We start from the raw sequence: 21,748 nt of genomic DNA on the forward strand, positions 1-21,748 counted from the left end.
TATTGCGTCATTTAAATTGAGCCTCATCCAGGTGTTTATAGCCGGCAGCAATTGGGTTGTAGTTGAAGGCAGTGTGAGTTTTTCTCAGTGGGACAGTATGGTGTTCAGTGGGGGAGACGATGTGGCACTATGGCCAGAGCTGCTGAATTTGGAAATGGGGAAGCAGGTTCAGCCTTAATAACCAGTCCACCAGACGACTCTCCTGAGGGAGCACAATCCCATGCTAGACCTTAGAAGGCTGCGCAAGACCTTAGAAGTGCTGGTGTCTTAGCACCAGCAGGTGGACCCTAGCACTGGCACGTCTGGGTTAACCTTCAGGGTTTGTCCACCACAATCCATACTGAAGTTCACCTCCAGTCTTGCTAGCAGGCCTATGAAGCAGCACAACCAAGAACAACAGTGACTCTGTCACTGAGGTCACAGGACCCTTGAGCAGGGCCAGCTCTAGGGCAGTGCAACCGGTGTGACCGGGCGCTGACTTTGGGTGGAGACATTATGTTTGCAAGTAAATTAATGTTTTAAAAGCGCTTGCTGCCTCCTTCCTGGCCTCCAGCAATTTTCGGCAACAATAAAAATGTCATGATGACTCTGGTGTTTAATGTTCTTCCTAGAGAGAGATCGAAGTTTTGTCTAGTGGAAGTTTTGACTCCTGGAAAGGTAGCACATAGGGTTAATGTGCCTGCAGCAAAGAACATGTACCATGCAGATCACAAAGTGCACATAATGTAAATAGGTCAGTGGGCTACTACGTGTGTGTGTGTAGGTGGCTGTGGGTGGCTCTATTTGTGTGTGGGTTGCTCTATGTGAGTGGCTCTGTGTGTGTGGCTCTATGTGTGGGTGCAAATGCAATAGGACTCGCATTTGAGAGTGATTAAGCTATTGACATTGTAAATAACAATGCAGTTAACAAAAACATAAACAAAAATAATGTAATGAGCAATGCCAATAGCTCAAACTTTAACAATCCCGAGACCATTGCATTGTAAATGCTTGTTTTTTTCTTTCTGTTTTTTTTTTACTTTAATGAGCGCGGCGCCGTCTTCACACGGACACTATACAATGCAATAGGTGTTGCTTTTGGTATTGTAAATAACAATGCCTTTTAATTTTTTTAAAAGCATTACCATTTACAATGCCAATAGCTCCAAAACTCGCAGTTGCGAGCCCTATTGCATTGTAAATGCTTGTTTTTAACATGGCAAAAGTGGCGCAAAGGGCTTGTAAATCTGCCCCTTCTTTCGCATCAGCGTGCTCTGTTAGAAGTGAGTTTCCTCTAAAAAACACTACGATCACGTAATTACTTCCACGTTTCGTGTGTCGCTCCTGATACCGAGTACACTATTCATTTGTCAAACATGTAGTCATATTTATTGACTTTCTTGTGTATTCACCTAAGCAGTAGAAACCTGGATTGTTGCAACGTAGTACAATCTTAACGAGGTTTGGCAAAGTAAAATATCGCTATGCGCTATAAATAATTAGTTTACATTAAAAATTGAAAAACGTATTTAGCAATAAAAATGTTCTATTCATAATTTGGTTAAAAATAAAAAAACACTAATTTGATGGTATATGTTCAATTATTTTCCTCTTCCACTACGAAAATGTTGCCGTTCCAATATGGCTTCTTCCTGCAAGTCAACGTAAGGAAGTCTGCTCTATAGACCCTAGTTGTTGTCCATTTTCGCTGTTTATTAATCAGCCAACGAACTGTTGTATTACACCTGTAGCAGTGAGACTGTTTATCCTCCTCTCCGCTCTGTGGTACGCAGCTGTGGTATGACGGCGGCGCCTTGAAGCGAGAGAGAAAAAATGTCGGAAGCAGAGTGAGTGTACATTTCATGGGCGCTGCTTCTGTCTAAAAAGTGACAGCGGCAGGGAGGAGGGATGTCCCAGCGAGGCATGCTGCAGAGCATGGGTGAACTGTAAAGGCTAGGGATGAGAGGGGCTGCAGCGCTGTCCTGACACCTCTGTCCTGATGAAATAAAAACATGATACCTTAACGAACACTTGTAAAATAGCCAACATCATCATGTCCCTTTATAATCCCAGTTCATGTCCGATCCTCGCCTCTCGTCCTTTTGTAGTCTTTAAAAAAGATAGGAGTGAGAAATCTTTGAAGGGTGATTTTCTTTTATTTTATACATTTTGTAAGTATGTTCAAAACAAGAGTTCTAAGAGGCTGCAAGAATGTTGGTAGTTGTGTTTCGAATGTATCGCTATGGTGCTATCAAGTACCTGCATTCGTGTTTCTGCTCTTCAGGCAGTGTCGTTTCACAACAAACTGCACGTTTCATTCTACGACTGTTTTGGATTTAACATTTCTGACAATACTAAATCAGGCACGTATTCATATGATTTCTAAACTTATAAGCGTTGCCATTAAAATACTTATAGCAGCATTTAATAGACAAGCGCATGTATTTTATCTGGATGATAAATATAGCCGCAAAGCTGTAGTTTAAACTTAAAATGAGAACCTTTTCCTTTCACTTGTGTTCAGCATTCCGAGATAGTTCCCAACTTCTGTCCCTGAGCAAGATTTGGGAGTGCCATACTTATTTAGAGCAGGGGTCTTCAGCCTTTTGTGTAATAAGAGCTCCTTATGTTAAATGAAAATCATCGAGAGGTATACTGATATTATTAGTGTTGTGATAGTGAACTCATCACTCAAGATTATATTAGTTACCACCCTGTCCAAGATTACTAGCAGTGATCACCTCAGTGCATCATGTGTGTTGCCAGCAGTAATGCGAAAAAAGACTTTGTCAATTTGGAATGCCTATAGGTAGGTAATACATGTCAGCCACAGGTGCAGTGTTCCTGGCACAAACGTAATCATATTACTAATAGGTCTACGCTCCTGATTTGTCACTCAAAAAGCACCTTTAAATTTATTTTGGAAATTCACCTATTTTTCTACAAACATCAGCTTGCGAGTTCTGAAAATACACACGTTTTCATCTTGGAATACACAACTTTTTCATACTTATGTCAATTTAACCAAGTAAAAAAAAAGTTCCAATTTAGAAGGCTGGGATGCAATGTCAACCCTATAGTCTCTGTGATCTAAGGGACACATGCCAATTTGAAGAAGCTTGGATCTCCTTGTTAGGGTTACCACCTTATTGCATGTTTTCATGTATATCTTTTCCAGCTCAGGTCTTTTCACCTACAAATCATTGCTACTAGTTGTGCTAGTCTAAGTGCAGTGGAAGCACCACAAGACTGCGACATCCAGAATACATTGGATTGTCAGATGAAAACCCAGTAATGGAAACAGTGTCCTTGATGATATGGTTTAAGGAGGGTACCCAGCTTCTAGTTATGCAAAGATATCTTACAAAGTAGGTGTAGTGAAATTAGCAATCTGTCTGTCTATGTCACAAGTAGTCATTAGAGAAAAGGTGACCATGTTGTAATAGTATCACATAGACAATATGACCCTTAAAGAGTGTAGGGTATATGTAGAGATTGGCCAGGCTTATAGAAGAAATCAAGGGCCAGAATGACGACGGTGTTTTGCGTGCGCAAATGGGTTTTTGATCCGTTTGCGCACGCAAAAAAACGGTGGCCCATGTACTAACCCTATGTTGCGAGTCGCTAATTAAATAGCGACTCACAAAATAGGGTTAGCGACTTCTCTATTAAAAAGGTGCGTTCCAAGGGCATCCCTTCCTAATAGCTAGGTCATCACCTATGTAAGAATGTTTTGCGACCGCAGTTGCAGTCGCAAAACACTCGCAGTTAACCACCCTCTTCAAGAGGGTGAAAAACTATTCACAAATGGGGGGACCCCTTCCCCTTTGTGAATGGGTGCGCAAACATTTTTTCAGAGCAGGCAGTGGTCCCAGGGACCATTACCTGCCCTTGAAAAATGAACAAAATCTTTTATTTTTTTTATTTTTTAAATGCATCCCGTTTTCCTTTAAGGAAAACGTGCTGCATCTAAAAAAAAAAACCACTGCTTTATTTAAAAGCAGGCCCAGACATGGAGGTCTGCTGACCCCAGCAGGCCACCATCCCTGGGAGTGCCAGCCATTCCCAATGGGGTTGCAAATTGCGATAGCCTCATTAATATGCACGAGGCATGCAATTTGCAACCCCATTGGGAATCGCAAACAATGTCTCAGACACTGTTGTGCATCCCAATTAGCGAGTCGCAAATTGTGAGTCGCAATTGCGACGCAAATTGTGAGTCGCCAATGCGACGCAATTTGCGACTCGCTAATTGGCGGGTCATACATCAGGCCCCTAATTCTGAAAGGAAGAGGCCTATTTCTTGTAGAAGGGGTTGTTCGCCCATCTGTTGAAACTACCTGCCAGCAGTATTTCTAGTACTCAATATAAAATAATAAAGATTTTTTTATAATACACTTCTCTCCACCTTTTGGTGGCTTTGGAGCACAAAATGGGTAAATGAATACTTAATAGGGTAGCTACTGCATGAGTTTTGTGATTGAGGTGGAGAGCCCCTCAAATGTGTGCAACGAGGGCAGAGCCAGTGTGCCTCTCACACAATACTAAAAAAGATGACAAAGCCTTGAAAAGTAAGAGTTCTAAGGACCGGATGGAGGAGAAAATAGAATCCTTCTTGTGGCCAGGTGGATAAAGGAAGTAATCAGCCTGTCTCCAGTTTGGTGGCCTACCTGTTGTTTTTAGAAGAGACCTCTACTTTTATAAATTGTATTTATTGATACTATGCCGCCTTCTGGTTGTACTTAAGCGAAGGTCATCCTGTTCTAGAAGAGAACTTTTATATTAATAATTTTACTGTCTTACTTTTATTGAGAATGATGGGAGCAGTCCAGTGAAAAACATTTGAATAATGTTTCAAGCTTCGTCTCTTTTATATGGATTGTAATGATTTAATTAATCAAACAATAAAGTATTTACTCAGCCTGTCTCAGGCGTCTGACCATTGAGGGATAAAGATCCATCTAAAGATGGCTGATGTTGTTTCAAGGTACATTTTCAAATAGCTGTGTGAACAGTGGGTCTTTAGATTGCTTCTGTTTAGTGGAGGTAGATGTTGGCATTTATGATAATAGGGAAGTTCTAAAAATGGAAATGAACTCGTGGATAATTGAATGAGGCATGAGTTGGCTTGTCAGTTATTGAAAAACGGTGATAGTCAAAGAAGATTGGTTTTATGATGGCTTTTATATTTCGGTGGCAATGGTTATTCTAAAGTCATCTGGAATGAGAATTTTGTTCTTGTCGCAGTGCATCATAATACCATGTTCTGGAAAGGAAGGAGATGTTGGAGAGAGGGCTAATGTGATACTGTTAATGTGAAAAATTGTGTATTACGGTAATCTATAAAGAGCAAGTTATTAGTGCACAGAGTGTTTACCAAAGCCTAGATATTAGCAATAAATGCAATATAACGTTTCCTGGGCCAGGTTACCTTAATTATTATTTAAGGCTATCAATAGATAGTGGTCATGTCGATTGAGATTAATATTTAGACATCCGGTAACAGTTATGCAGTTTTATTGTAAGGCCTTTTGCTTTAATCTAATGAAGACTTTAAAAAAAGGTGATTTAGAAAGAATAGGATCATTAATTGGGTGATTATAGCTAATGTTGATGCTAGTCTGTTAACCAAAAAGGTACATTTCAGGGTAATTTATTTGAGGTGTCTATAAAAATTGGAGCACTGGAACATTAAAATACTGAGTGCATGATGACTAAGATCAAGCGGTCCTTTCATTTAAAAGTAATTTTCTCAAGAGTTTTTGAAATTACTGTCTACCTAAGACTTCTCCATCTTTCAGTTCTTGATCATTAAGTAGAAGGAGGTGAAATGCAAACTACATTGATTGTTACACCCAGGAGTTATATTCTGAGTATATCTTAGTAAGTAAATTTGCTGTGAGTTTTCAGAAACAGACTACAGTAGAGCAAACCAAAGGTTACTGCCATTTAGGTGCCGATTAAAGATTTTTTGGGGATTTTTTTTTTTTTTTTATCAAAAAGTTCTAGTATTAATGATATTAGGCTAAAGGTGACTATGAGACTAGCTTCCAGGGAGGTGTGACATAAGCTAGACAAGAGTCGATGCATAGAGTGTTTTAACACATCCTTCCAAGATGGTTTCTCTTGAGCTGAAACTAAAAGGATTCAAATTAGTAAGAATTTAGAGTTGGAGACTACTACAGAAACGGTTAAAAGAAACAACTTAAGTAGGATTTTATCCTCTTATTGCTGCTAAAGCCAGAGGCTATGTTTGGGCAGTGCCACTGCTAAGTCCTGTTAACTGGCATGCCAAAGTGCTTGTGTGTGGTGTGTTGTATGCATGTGTAGCTCACACCTTGCTAAAAGGCAGCATAGAACTCTTTAGGGTCAAAGGCTAAGATACAGTCAAAAATGACCCCAAAACCGTTCCCAGGATGTGTGTTTCCGGTCCAGGGAAGACATGGCTTGGCAGTTCGGTCAGGACTACTCCCATGAGGCACAGGGTCAAGACTGATTTACATAAAGCTGTGTCTGAACTGGGGTGGCGAAGTGAGCTAAAGAATGATAATGGATTCTACCCAGATCTGTGACTGTGGGGGGGTGGGGGGGAGGGGTAGTGTCTGAAAAGTTTTAGCACTCCGTCCATCATCTCCTTGTGTTTTCTTTGTTTGCCCTAAGTTGGCAGGGTATGCCCAGACGTGGGTCCCTTACTCACTTTGCCACTGGGTTCAAGCTAGCCTGGCTGATGAGGGGTGTTACCCCGAAACCAGTCCCAGAATGCCTTTTTCTGGTCCAGGGAAGACATGGCTTAGCAGTTCAGTCTGGACTGTTCCCATGAGGCACAGGGTCAAGACTAATTTGTAATATAGCTGTGTCTGAATTGGAGAGGCAAAGTGAGCTAAAGAATGATGATGGATTCAACCCAGATCTGTGATGGGGTGAGTGTTTTTTATAAAGTTTCAGCACTCCGTTAATCATCTCCTTGTGTGTGCATATTTCCAGTGGCCCTGCTAATTATGTACGTGGTACTTCATATGTTAGATAAGTCTGTGGCAGTCACCTGGTTTCTTTGAAGGGTGAACAATAGTCCAGTGAGTATACTGCCTTTCTAGTAGGGGCGAGTTGTGGAGTATGATAATTCAATACTACCTTAGTGTCAGCCGTGCACCTCAGCCATATACGAAGAATACCATCACGGAATATATTGATCATGTTCTCTTCACCTGCAAATATTAATTCAGATGCTCCCTATAAACACGAACATTAATTTATGTTTTAGTCACACATCTCAGTAACTTAGATTATAAACACAGAGGTGATAACTTGAATCTTATAAGGATACAAATTAGATTTTTAGTTAACATTAATTCAATTCACAAATATAGTACTATTTTTTAAGTGTGGTCCTAACAAGTACTTTATTTAAAAATCACAAAGTAGACAAAAATAATAGTCTTAAAAACGTACACAACGGTTGTAATCCTGTTACTTATTTGATGCTGGAAAACCTAACAATTTATTTTCTACCGTACCACATTTCTTTTCTGCTGATCAACAAAGGTAATTTCAAAGAAATCCATTAATTGTCTGCAGAAGTACCAGAATGGGACTGTCCACATGAATACTGTCACTTTAGAAATTGCTGGCCCTCTGTCATGTTTTGGCTTTATTTAATCCATCCCTAGCTTTCAAATAACCATGTACAACTCCAGAATAGACCTGACTCAGCCATCAGGCTGGTTGCTCCCTCTCTCCACCTAGTTACAAGAATGGTCCCATGTTCTGAATGCACTTACCCCATACTCAACCATATAAAATTTAGATCCCTCGTAACCCCATTCACTACTCTTACAACGTATAAATGTATGTATTATAAGGGCTGTAGCCGAAGGTAATACAACAGTATTTAGGAAATGCATATTTTGCTTTGCTCATAACTTTAACGCTGTTGAGGTTATTTCTGGTTAAAGTCATATTTCCCAAGTAAAATGAAAATTTAACATTTGAAATGACAACACTGCAATGTGCAGAACTATGTTTTATTGGGGCAGGCTTAATTAGGCCTCAAATCCATTTCTCAGAGGCCATGTCTTTATTTCTCACTGAGACCGCATGCAGCAAAATGTGCATTGTTAGTATGTGATAATACCCTGATCTTGGAGAGCCTCGTGGAAGTTCTTTTGTAGATTTGTTCCTCTCCAAAGTCTCTACCTGCCCTGTTTAATGTGGATTTATTCATTATAAGGCTGTCATTGTTTACGTAGCTAGAGTTGTACTGTCGCGTTTGATGACATTAGGTCTTCAAACCTAATTCATTTTCTTTTAGGGGGATACTGCTACCATGATGTATGTATTCTGTATTTTAATCTGTCAACATGTGATACATTTGCTTATCTTATGCTGAATGTGCTATTTTCATTCGTTTCCAGTATGAATTTGTCCATAAAAAATTGATTTTGAAGTTCTTTAGTTCTCTTGTCTTCAGCCTCTTCTGATGCTGCTCGGTTTCTTATTGATTTGCCACATACTCTGGTCTTAAACTATTTTCCATATTATGCTAAGGCTGAGCTAGCCTTAGTGGTAAACGATTTCTGAGTCTTTTTCTAATTCCCTGTGACAGATTTATTAAACATTTTGACTAATTATATTTATGCCTTCTGTATTGTATTTGTAATATTTTCTATAAGCCTTTTTAGCTTACTGATCACAGGCTTTTTTTAGTCCCAAAGCTTATTGATTGCTATTTGAAATGCTGTTTTGAATATTATCTTTAGGATCACATTTCCTCATCTATTTTAAGGACAACATTGTCCCTGATCCTGCTTAGGTGCTTAATTTTAGCAGATTACCTGACTGAGCGTCCAACTTTTGGTGTAGAGTGTGGGCAGATTTATCTAGAGAGATTTGTTTTCTCATCCTGCGATCTGTTTGCACCCTTTTTTACCACAGTCTGTGCAAATCAGATTATTTACAGTGTTTCAGTGTTCCTGAGCTGCTGCTGAACCTAGGAGTTTGAGTATTATTAGGGCGGGATGATTTCTGAATTGTGACCGATTGTGGCTTCCTGCTCATGCAGCGTGCAATTTGTAGTTTGATAATTTTGTCATATTTGTGAGTTAGTGCTGATTTTAAATTTTATGTTTATTTGTGTGTTATAAGATTGAAATTCATTAACTGCATCAAAAATATTGAATGTTGAATTTTTTTTTTTTTTAAATATTTTTTATTGGTTTTAACATATTTATTCCCCCCCCCGGACAGGTAAGCATTCTGTACATTAATATCATGTACTTTATGTATGTCAAACTTAAATAAGCATTAAAGGAAATTTTGCAAGACATATTCAAGGCTTCACATGGAAGAAACCCCCAAACCAAACAATAACATAAATACATTGTGGCATTGATAATAAATCAGATTTGTTGCTCTCGCCAAGATGTGAGAGGAGACCAGATATTCATGCCCCTTTCACGTCTCCTTTTCCCTTTCCGCTTATATATAGCTATCTCGATGTTATGCACCGCTAGTAGCCTAGCTAGCCACTGTTGAAAAGTGGGTGGTAACGGGTCTAGCCAGGCCGAGGCTAGACATAAGCGCCAGACGGCCATGGCAACAAAAATAAAATCATAGCCGTTTTCAAGTTTATCTGAGTTTTCCACCCCAAGTACCATTACCTCTGGTGACAAGACAACTTTTCTATGAAGAACAGCGGTTAAAAACCTCTCTATATCTTGTACCAGAGGCATTAGCACTGGGCAAGAGGCGAAGATATGGATAGAGTTTGCTTTAAATAGATTACATCTTGGACAGCAAGTCCCAGTACCAGTTCCCCATTTTGCAATCTTGTTAGGTGTATAGTAGAGAAAAAAACAGGTTTTATAAAATTGTGCCAGAAGTTGAGTCGAAATAAGAAGTGTTTGTGCTAATTGGTAAGAGCCAAAAAATCCTTCTTTAGATATATCAAGTTTACTTTGCCACCTTATTGCCATTTTATCTAGATCGTCAGGGAGCTTGTCCAACAATAACTCATAAACTCCACCAATCGTGTGTTTCCTAGAATGTATAACTGTCTCTACTACAGTAGATTCTTCCCATAAAGTTTTTAATCCAAGTTTATGAGTTAGGAAGGCCCTGATCTGAAGATATTTAAAAAAGTCCTGCCAGTCTAAGCCAAATTCTCCCTTCAAAACTTCGAAAGATTTAATACCCTGGTTAGTATAAAAATCACCTAGTTGTGTTATTCCCAAATTAGACCATTTATTAATGCAGTTATCTTTAAAGATAGTTGCTGGAAGTATTGGGTTATTTAATACTGGGGTGTAGTATGAGAATCGTCCGATTCCTAGTACTTTTTTGACAGCCTTCCATGCCTTAAAACAACTGTAGAGAGTCTTAAATTTGACTTTTTTATGGTAACTGTCATGTATGTATTTCCAAAAATAACCATAGCAGGAATTCCCCACCAATAGTTGAAAAATTGAAGCGGTATGTTCCTCTATGTTATTTGGACTTTGTAATAATTCCTTACTGTACAATAATACACATGACCAATAGTATCTCCTTAAGTTGGGGAGAGCGAGCCCTCCTCTATCCTTTGCAAGGGTAAGATATTTATATGCCCATCGGGGTTGAGCATAAGACCATACAAATCTAGAAAAGGTACGTTCCATTACTGTAAACCACTGATTAGAGATTTCTAGGCAAACTGCCCTTAATAGATACAATATCTTAGGAAAGTACACCATTTTAATTGCATTAGCTCTTCCAATAATAGACAGGTGGAGATTATCTAACCGTCGTAGATCTTTTTGTATCGTATTTAGTAATGGCTTAAAATTTAAGTCCACAACTTCCTCTAAATTGGAGGAAATTGTAACACCCAGGTATGTCGCTCCCTTCACCACCCTAGGATCGTCCAAAGAGATTTTTTGATTTAGAACAATTTGTGTCTTTCCTCAATTTAATGCATAGCCAGAGACCAACCCAAATTTCTTGGCTTCGGCCTCTATGATCAGCATTGCTACTCCGGGGTCAGCAGTAACTATAGCAATATCGTCAGCATATGCTAATGTTTTTGTTGCATATCCCTGTGATATAATAGGGGTTATACGATTATTTTTCTCCAAATAGCGAATGAAGGAATCAATGTATATTGCAAAAAGCAATGGCGAGCAAGGACATCCCTGCCGAGTTCCCCTGGAAATTACGATTTCCTTGGTTAAACTTCCATTAACAGATACAACAGCTCTAGGATTATTATACATTTTTTGTAATGCCTGTATGATTTTAGTTTGAAATCCCACCGTCGCCATAGCTTTCCAGAGAAACTGCCAGGAGACTCTATCAAAGGCCTTCTCTGCATCCAGAAGTATCAGGGCCATAGGGTCTCCGGTAGTTTCTGTTCCGTCAAAAAGTGTAATGACCCTCTGGATATGATTAATCGTTGACCTTCCAGGAACAAAACCATGCTGACTTTTAGCGATGACTTTATGTATTATAGGTGCTATTCGATTTGCCAAGATTTTGGAATATATTTTTGAATCTGCATTTATAAGGGTTATTGGACGGTATGATCCTAGCTGTTCTAGTGGTTTCCCCTTTTTGGCAAAGATGACAATTTTGGCTTTAGACCAAGAGCCTGGAGGTTCTCCCCAGAGAAGATATGTATAATTAAGTCCCTAAGTATATGTTTAATTTCTTCTATAAATATACTATAGAATTCTGATGGAATACAGTCCAATCCTGTTGCCTTTCCTTTAGGGAGACTTTTGACTGCAATCAAAATCTCTTCCATGCTTGGAGTGAATGTTGAATTTATTGGTTTATGTAAATGGATTTGTCAAATCCATGATCTGGAAGTATATTGTTGAATTTGTCTGCAAAGTGTTAGTGTGTGTTGTGAGGCGCCATATATAAATTGTGATGGGGAGTTTCCAAGTAACTAATGTTTAGTTGAATGCATGCCTACCAGGATTATTGTTTGTGTATTCATTGGTGCATAGGAGTAAATGTGCTGGTCAATGGTGGGTTACTTCACAAAACGGGAGAGGCAACCTTAACCACCACAAGGGACAGGGTCAGAATATAGTAAAAACAATAAATGGTCCCTTTTGTGTTACTCATTCGTGACAATATTTGGTTTTTAAGGATAATAGATTGACAATTTGCGATTTCTGATTTTAAAGCTGGATGGATTAGTGAATTCCATGATATTGGTATTTTATCTATTTGATGATGTGTATTTTTAACTTCATTGTTTGATGGAGTTTATTTGTGATTTCTTATATATATTGTTGAAGTGATTTGTTTAACAACAAGAACCACAATGAGAACATTTTGTAAAAGAAAATATTTTTAATAAATGTGACATCTTCACATATAACAGCATTTCGTCTTTAGATAGAAGATTGACTGTGAGAGTGGATACATAGAGTTCTAAGAAGCATTTATGCAATCCCGGTCATGGGTGGGTTACTGATGGTCAAGAATCTGCCTTAGTGTGATTGACAGTGACGTAGGGGTACTGAAGTGAGACTGACGACCCTTTCCTTCCTTCCTTATTTAGATAAAGTAGACAATTGATTTGGTTGTTTGTATATTTCTGTTCGCGGTCTGCAAAGCACTGTATTGTGGTAAATTACGTTACTCTCCTGCAGTTGGTTGACTGTCACTGAGAATTGGTAAAACGTTAAAATCAGTTGCTGTTGTAGGCTGCGCTGTCGTTGGTTGACCTTTGCCAGAGCCATGCAGTGATTGGTTAGTTGTGTGTTTTATGTGGTTTGTGTATTGCCCGATCAGATGAAATTGGGTGCTATTTTGAAAAAGCCTAATGTTTCAGTTGACTAAGAAAATATTCCACCAGAAGATTTCCTTGCATAGGAGATGGTGTATTGTGGTAAATCATGGTACTCTCCTGCAATTGGTTGACTGCCACGGAGTGCACATGAAATGAAATAGGCTTTTGTATAGCGCATGGCTACTCGGAGGCCTCCCAGCGCTGCAGCGGAAAACTAGGGGGGGTACCCCTTAAGGGAAGAGCCAGGTGTTTAGCTTTTTTCGAAACACAAGATGGTTAGGTTCCCTATGGAGGGAGAGCGGGAGGGAGTTCCAGAGCTTGGCAGCATTATATGAAAAAAGGCGGCTGCCAGCTCTGGCCCTTTTGATTCTGGGTACTTCTGCCAAGTGGAGCTCATCAGAGCGAAGTCTTCTAGTAGCCTTGTAGGGTTTGATCAAAGCTCTGATGGGTGGCCCATTCCCTTCTAAAGACTTGTGTGCAACACAGAGAGCCTTAAAATGGATTCTCTCCTGCACTGGGAGCCAGTGGAGGGAGCGTAGGTCGGGCTTTGCTGAGCAGCGATTGTTCGTGTTCGTGAGCAGTCTTGCTGCTGAATTTTGAACAATCTGTAGTTTTGCGACCACTTAGCTTGGGGCACCTAAATAAAGGGCATTTCCATAGTCTATCCTGGAAAGAATCAAGGCCTGGATCAGCAATTTTTTAGCTTGGCATGGTAGGAGGGTGAGTACTTTGCAGGTCATTCTAAGCATATTGTAACATGCGGCAGCCGTCTTCCTAGCTTGGGCCCTGAAGGTAAGCTCTTGATCTAACCATATATACCCAGGTTTTTTATCTGTGTTTTTGGAATGGTACTGGGCCCATGCAAACTGGCCACATGGTGCTAGATTTAATGCTGGAATTGGTAAAAAGTCACAATCGGTTGCGCTGTCATTGGTCAGTTGCTGTTGTAGGCAGCGCTGTCTTTGGTTGACCTTTGCCATAGTCATGCAGTGATTGGTTAGTTGTGTGTTTTATGTGGTTTGTGTATTGCCCGATCAATTGAAAATGGGTGCTACATTCCCAAAAAAAACTAAGGTTTCAGTTGACAGGGAAAATATTCCCCCAGAATATTTGCCTCCATACGAGATGGTGTTAAACATGGGTTTTTATGGTTTAAATCTTTCATTGGTTTTGGAGAAACAACAAAGCGACCCCCAGCTCCCTGTAGGCATTGAAATAAGGACATCAAATGTCGCAAATAGAAACATTACAAAAGTAAGATGCTTGGAGTGGGTCTACAAAGAGAAACAAAGGGTGGGGATAAAGGACATGAAACAATCCCAAAGCCCCCACCCTACCTCCCCCCCCCATCCCTCCCCTCGTCCACAAACAGGTGAAAAGAAAAAAAGTGGGGAAAGAAGAAGTATGTCCCCGGGGTCAGCGCTCCCGCCTGAGGGTGCGTGAGGGTCTTGCTTGCGGGACTTGTGTGTCAGCAAGACGTAGAAGTTTGAGATAGCGAGGGCATGTCAATTCTCTGAATTCGTCCGTGAGTAGTGTCAAGAAGGGGCGCCACAGGTCCGGAAATTCAGACACTCTGCCCGCAAGGGTGAGGGAGAGCTTTTCCATGCCCAGTACCCGCCAAAGCCTCTGCAGCCATCCGGAGTGTGTTGGTGGATGAGTGGAACGCCAGTGCGCGACAATATTCTGCGTGGCTGCCCACAGTGTGATCGCTATCAACCAACCCCTTCTAGATTTTAGAGGATATGTGATAGGGTTGGGTAAGCCCAATAGGACATACGCAGGGAATCGCGGAATTTGTGTATCAAAGTGGTTGTCCACCTCATCTAGAATGTGAGACCAGTAAGACTTGATGCGATCACAGCTCCATAGAAGGTGTGTGAGTGTGCCCACCTCCCCGCAACCCCTCCAACACAAGGCACTTTGTCGTGCGCCAAAGTGGTGTAAGCGTTCTGGCGTGTAATACCAGTAGGTGGCTACTTTAGTCAGTGTCTCAGTGAGCCCTATGTGGTATGCTGAGTGCCGTGCTCTGTGGTAGATACCCTCCCATTCTTTGTGGCTGAGGGACCGTCCCAGTTCCCAGCTTAGTCGACCTGCGTTGTGAATGTGAGTGGTACTCAGTAGCAGCTGCTTATATAGGTCAGAGATAAGCTTTTATCGGAGATGCGGGTAATAAGCCGTTTTTCATATGGAGTCAGTAGGTGGTGGGCACCGGGTTTAATTTGCGGGTGAAGCGCCCAGTGCCGAAGTTGTAGGTACCGCATACGTTCCGATTCAGGGATGCCATAGTGTGTCTTAAGTTGCGGGAATGGCAGAATCCCATCTAAATCAAAGAGATGACCGAGAGAACGACAGTCGGAGGAGCGCCATGCAGCAAATGCCTTGGGATCAGTGCCAGGGTGGAATTCAGGACTATTAAAGAGGAGCGTCAGCGGGGAGGGAAAGGAAGTCAGTTCATAGGCAATGCTAGTGCGGTCCCAGGCCTCCATGATCGTCCCCGTGATATATGAGGCATATAAGTTGGGCGGCCTATCTTTCTTCTGAAGAAAGGGGATACCTTGTAGGGGCATCGCTGCCACAGCTTGGTCCTGAAACAGCCAGTGTTTCTCCGACTCGAGGCAGTACCATTCCACTAGGTAGCGGAGCTGTGTAGCATTAAAATAAAGCTGTAAGTCCGGAATCCCGACACCCCCCTCGTTCCGGCGGAAGAACCGCGATCGCATGTTTGAACCGAGGCTTTCGGCCCTGCCAGATGAAATTTGCAAGTTCAGCCTGTGTCTGTTGAATCTAACCCAAGGGGGGCCGAAGGGGAAGGGTCTGGAAGAGGTACAGGATTTGGGGGAGAATGGTCATTTTAATGTCCCCTATTCTGCCTAACCACGATAAAGTGTGGTGCTTCCACTTTCCCAATTCCGAACGGAGGAGTGAGCGAAGGTTGGCATTGTTAACAGCTACGGTAGCCGGGATAGTGGACGCCAGCTGAATTCCCAGATACGGGATCGAGGAGGTGGACCACTGGAGATTATGTTCCTCCCGCAAATGGGCCAGTGTGCTGGCGGAAAGGTATATATCCAGTGCGAGTGATTTATCAATGTTGACCTTAAAGCTGGAAGCCTGCGCAAAGCAGTACAGTTCTACGAAAAGAGTGCGCATTGCCGGGATCGGGTTATAAAGGGAGAGCAAAATATCATCAGCGTAGAGGCTGATGGTATGAGTGTCGCCCCCATAACGTATGTCTGTAATAAGGGGATTGCTGCGAACCCTCAATGCCAGGGGTTCCATATAGAGCGCAAATAGAAGGGGTGAAAGGGGGCACCCCTGCCTAGTACCTCGGCCTATGCGGAAACGCGAGGACGTCTGACCATTTACCCGAACAGTTTCCTTGGGTAGGCGGTAACAGTTGAGTATCCGAGAGCTCAGTTTATCACCAAAGCCAAATCGGATCAGGACCTGCTCTAGGTAGGGCCAATGGACTTGGTCGAAGGCTTTTTCGGCATCAATAGCCAAAAGCATGTACTCCTGTAGCGCGGGACGCCTTCTCTATCAGGTGGGGGATCCTTTTAGTGTTATCGCTCGTTTGCCGTTGCGGTATAAAACCAGCCTGATCTGGCTCTATCAGTTGGGTCATATATTGCGCCAATCTAGTGGCTAGGATACTGGTGTACAACTTGATGTCGACTTTTAACAGGGAAATCGGCCTGTACGCACTGCATTGTGTCCTATCCTTCCCGGGCTTTGGAATAACTATTATCGATGCCTCCTCCATCTCCTCTGGTATAGCTTCATCAGTTGTCAAGGTGTTAAACAAATCCCGTAGTAGGGGCGCCACTTGTGCGCAAAAAGTTTTATAGAAGGCTACTGTGTAACCGTCCGGCCCAGGCGACTTACAGAGCTTAAGCCAGGAAATTGCTGCAATAACCTCCTCCGTGCCTATGTCCCTATCGAGGTAGTCAGCCTGCGCTTTATTGAGAGCCGGTATCGCAGCCACCCGCAAGTAATCGCTGCAGTGCTGTGCATCTAGAGTAGCGCCTGAGTACAGTGTTGCATAAAAGTTTCTAAAGGCTTCCGCTATGATAGCGTCATCTGTGGTGAGCACCCCCCCAGGGGTATTGATAGCCTGCACTCCCTGCCGTTGCCTAGTTTCTCGTAACTTGTGAGCGAGGAGGTGACCACATCTATCGCCCCCGACACAATAGGAATGACGGAGAGCTGCATTCTCGGCTCGGTCCTGATCAAGTGCCGCAAGTTGTTTCCGCTCCACACAAAGTTGGCGCCAAGCCCTGGCTGCCCCTGTGCATTGGTGCATCTGTTCAAGTAAGCTCTGCTCGTTTGCGACTACGTTCGAGATTTTCAGCAGTAGCGATAGCTATAAATTCTCCTCGCAACACTGCCTTGAGAGCTACCCATAGCGTTGCCAAGGAGGTGTCTGAAGTGCTATTGATGGCAAGGTAGATCGTGATGGCGACTTTAATTTGATCCACGGTGGAAGCCCGGTGAAGCAGTGTGTTGTGCAGTCGCCAGTGTCTCATCTGCAGGCGCGCAGGGGGAAACCGAAAGGAAGCGATGACCGGGGAGTGGTCGGAGAGAGAGATGCCGTCAGGATCTCGGAGGCGCACGCAATAGTTTGCATCTGGGTGGAGCCGAGTAAATAATCTAGTATGGCGTATGTCTTGTAGGCTCCCGAGCAAAAGGTGTATGCTCGACTGTGAGGGTGAAAATGGTGCCAAATGTCAACTATACCTAAATCCTGGAGACGTGCTGAGGCCGCCGACGAGAGAGCGGCAACCTGGCTTGAGCGCTGACAGGAGCGGTCGCGAATATTATCGAATACCATATTCAAGTCCCCCCCCCCCCCCCCCCCCCCCCCCCCCAGCAATAGACACCTCTCCAAGTTGGCTGTCGCCTCAGTAAGAGCATTGTGGAAGAATGTTTGTTGCCCCTCATTGGGAGCATAGAAGGAGCCCGCGATAAAAGCAGCACCAGCCACCTGAAATTGATAGGCAAGCAACCGACCCTTAAGCTCTGCCACTTTCTGTACCACCCTACCCTGAAAGGAGCGGGACACAAGTATGGCAACCCCAGCCGATTTAGTAGAGTTAGAAGAAAACATTTGCGTGGGGAACGCACGGGAATTCATTCTATGATGGTCCTTTGGGATAAGGTGCGTCTCCTGGAGGAGACATATATCTGCGAGAGTGTTCCAGGTAATGGAGGATTGCACTGCGTTTAATGGGATTGTTCAGGCCACGCACATTAAACGTCAAGATACGGACTAGGTTATGTGGCATGAGGTGTAGCAGGAGGCGAAGGCTTTAGTACATCGCGGGCAAGTGTGTAGACCAGGAACAGTGGGCGTAAGAAAAGATAAGCCACCCCTCCAAGGAGCTGAGACGCAGAGCGCAGAGGAAGAGAGTGGATGAGCGGACCCCCCAAAAAAAAAGAAAAAAAAAGGGGGCCCAAAAAATGCCTGGGCCTCGGCCCCAATACAACAACCTGCTGGGGACAGTTCGATTGCAGAAAGTCAGTTGACATTGTCCGCCATCCTGAGATGACTGGTCAGAGAAAAGAGGTGGTTCCATGGCGGAGCACAAAAGAAGAGCATCCCTCCACCCGCCGACCACCTATACTCCCTGGGGGAGCGCGCCGGGGATCTGGGCCAAAGCAGGAAAAGCAGACATATATCTCCCTGGACGTCACTTAGTGCTGGGACCCTCGCCCGCGAGGGCCTCTGAGACAGCCGTGATGGCCGCCCGTTGGCTCCTGACGATTTCAGACTGATGTGGCCTCCGAGGGCGTCTCCGCCTGCCCTGTCTTTGCCATCCTGAAGGAGAGGCCTCCGGTCCCAATTCCGCGCTGTGTGCGTCATCGTCGTCAGTCGGTAAAGCAATGTCCAGCAGCCGACACGTATCAGGGAACGGAGTTGGTGGAGTTTTCCATTATAGCGGAAGATGAGACGGAAGGGCTGACCCCACGAGTACGCGATCCCCAGCTGCCGGAGGTGCTCGGTTACAGGACGGAACTGCCGGCGGCGCTGCAGGGTGATCAAAGCTAAGTCCTGGTAGAGCACCGGGGAATGACCGTTGAAAGAGATGGGATGCAATGACCGGGCTTTAGTGAGGATGGCTTCCTTGATTCTAAAGTCCTGCACACAGGCCAATATATCTGCTGGTGGCGCGTTGGGTGCCTTTCGCGGCCCAACCCTGTGTGCTCTGTCCAGTATGACATCGGAAGTATGGAAGTCGCCAAGGATGTGCCGGAAGAGACGGTTGGTAAAAGCAAACAAGTCCTTGGTATCCTCCGCTGGTTTCACCCCCCGGATCCGTATGTTATGTCGACGGGACCTGTTTTCCAAGTCCTCCAGATGTGATTAGATGTCCATATGTTGGTCCTGTATTCTGATGACTTCCTGCTGGAGAGCCGCTATCTCTGTAACACCAACATCGTTTTTCTCCTCCAGAGAGGCAACTCGTTCTCCGATAACGTCCATATCCCTCCTCATTTCTTTTACCTCCGCAGCGAACTCGGCCTTCACTGACTGAATGTCTTCACGGAGAGTGCGAAACAGCGACTCCAAAAATGCCTTTGTGATCGGTTCATCCTCTGGGGATGCTGGAGGTTTGGGGGACACGCTCCCATGCGCTGCCGCCACCATGTTAGGATTGGAGAGCGAGCGGCCAAAGATATCAGTCAAAGGCTTCCCCTTTCGAGTCCGGTACGTGGACATGCCCCTGCGCTTTCGGCGTTACAACAAGAGAGAGGCACGCACAAGGAGGGTCCCCTCAATCCCGGGCCACTAGCAAGCAAGATCTCCACTGAGCAGGACAGGGCGCCATAGATCCCCGAAGGTGCGCCCTGTTCTCTCTCCTCCCCAACAGTAGGCGCAGTCCCCGCTGCGGCCAAGACCACCGCTCCACAAGATGTCCCAGGGCCGGCTCAGCAATCAGTGGTCCAAGGCCAGGTGGCAGTCTCTCACAGAGCCCCCAAAGCGGCTCGTGACCCCCAGGCTGTCCTGCCTCCTCTCTAGCAAGTCGTGGTCAATAGTCCCCAGGGGGCCACAGTATTCCTGCAATCAAAGTCCGGGCCCGGTCGCCGCAGAAGCTCCGGTAGCTGGCGCAGCTCTCCGAGGCCCAAATCCCCGCCAGCAATGAAGGGATAGCCCCTAGGCCTCAGTGGTAGTGGCAAAGTGAATATTGTGAGGACCAACGAGAGCGACTCGGGCCCAACACCCGGCCATCCCCAGGCACATCCACTCACCGGGTTACAGGCTGTCTCTGTGGTGCAGGGGAAGCGTTAGCAGCAGCCTCGGCTCCCCAGGCCGCGCACCGCCCCCCGTTGTCCGAGGTGGCTCCGCCGGTACACACAGGGGTGAAACGTGGGGTTCCAAAGGCGATGATCCCTCCTCAGGCGGCCCGGGTAAGGCCCAGGCCTCGCTGCGTCCGTTGTATCTGGCTCTGGAGGTCCCGCACCAGTCGTCCTCAGGAGCCTCCCCAGCTCCGAGGGGGGGCCAGGGTCACCGTGCCCCGGAAGGTTGCGATCTAGTGGCTGCTATTGCTCACCACTCTGCTGCTCCACCGCCGCCGGACCGCAGGAGTGCTCACTGTCATCCACAGCCAGGCCCGCTAAACCTAAATCACTCTGCAGGCTCGGCAGCCTCTCCACTGGGGCCCACTGCTCCGCCCCCAATCCGGCGCTCTCCAGCAGTCTCAACTCTGCCAGAAACCAAGCAGCACCGCAGGCAGCCCGCGTGTCTTCAGGGCCGCCACCACGGTGGCCGGGCAAAGAGGGGCTGGCCCCGATGATCCGGATCCCCAGATCACCGCCAGGAGAGGCCGCCCGCTGTGGCACCGAGAGACAGGGCCGCCAAGCCACCCACGAGGCAGCTCCGATTTCGCGGCTCCCAACTGTAATCGCAGGGTTAAGGGGCCCGCTCCAACAACCCTCTACCAGCAGGGCTCCGCTGCCGTCACCAGGGAGAATATCTTCCCCCGAGGAGGCCTGGTGATGCTGTTTTCGGCGGGCGGCAGGTAGGAGCTCTGATCTATGCGTCCTCCTCCGCCCCCATCTTGGCCACGCCCCCTAAACACGGGTTTTTAGACATGTATGCGGTTAAGAGAATGGAATGAGTGACAACCTACAATTTACCTTTACTCTGAGAATGCTTGATTAGTTGAGGATGTATGAGACAAAGCTGCCACTTAGACCTGTGCAGCTTATAGCACCGAACGAGGGGCATTGCGGAAATTGAAAGGGCACCCAGGTTAGAAATCCTGTAAGACAATGATTAGGAACAAGATGGGGTATGCAAAGAAAAGCATAGTGAGAAGATACAATGTTGGCTTTGTGTGTGCTTCCTGCAATTGTTAAAGCGGCAGACAAAAAGAAATTTGAGAATAAAACTAAATTAAGAAAGAAAAGATAAATAAACAAAATGATTCCGATGAGGAGTATCATTTCATAGATCACTTATCAGAGCTGAGACCTCTTCCATATACTTATGATTCACAAGCACCAAGACCATCAGCAGGAGAACCACCGAGCATGAGTATACATGCAATAAGAGTGTGAAGTGCACCATCTGATACTGAAGCTGGTCCTACAGGCATTACTGTTACTAATATGACCACACCCGTGACTGCTGATACATTTGTTCCCATTATTGAAGCAGCTGCTTCTCTTTCTGTTCTGTAACATGATGGTTTCTTCCAAAACAAAAGAAGATTGAAAGCTAGATACAATGGCACTCTTAAACCATCTTGCAAATAATGGACAAAAGGTGTCACTCACAAAAGTGCACAACTGTGTGAAAGACGTCATTTACTTGCGAGAGAGTATTGAGAAAGGAGCAAGGAAATTGTCTAAACATTTTTTCTGCAAACCTGAGAATGAGTCTTCCAATTACCCAAAGAGAAGTAAGGATGTTTCTAGAAATGGTTGATGATTGTTGACCGTGGATTCCAAACTTTTCCCTAATTTGAATCCTTTCCTGTGGCTTAC

At 44.5% G+C, this 21,748-nt stretch overlaps 1 protein-coding gene across 1 annotated transcript in view; it reads left to right on the forward strand.

Annotated features, from left to right (window-relative positions):
* The first annotated feature begins 1,703 nt into the window (after positions 1-1,703).
* Positions 1,704-21,748, forward strand: part of SLC9A8 (solute carrier family 9 member A8) — a 489,369-nt gene continuing 469,324 nt past the window's right edge. Inside the window, exon 1 of the mRNA XM_085619441.1 lies at positions 1,704-1,826. Within this exon, the coding sequence (XP_085475567.1) occupies positions 1,813-1,826 (14 nt within the window). The 5' untranslated portion in view covers positions 1,704-1,812. The remainder of the gene's footprint in view (positions 1,827-21,748) is intronic.

The sequence above is a fragment of the Triturus cristatus genome, chromosome 7 (genome assembly GCF_964204655.1).
Source record: "Triturus cristatus chromosome 7, aTriCri1.1, whole genome shotgun sequence".
NCBI classification, from domain to species: Eukaryota; Metazoa; Chordata; class Amphibia; order Caudata; family Salamandridae; genus Triturus; species Triturus cristatus.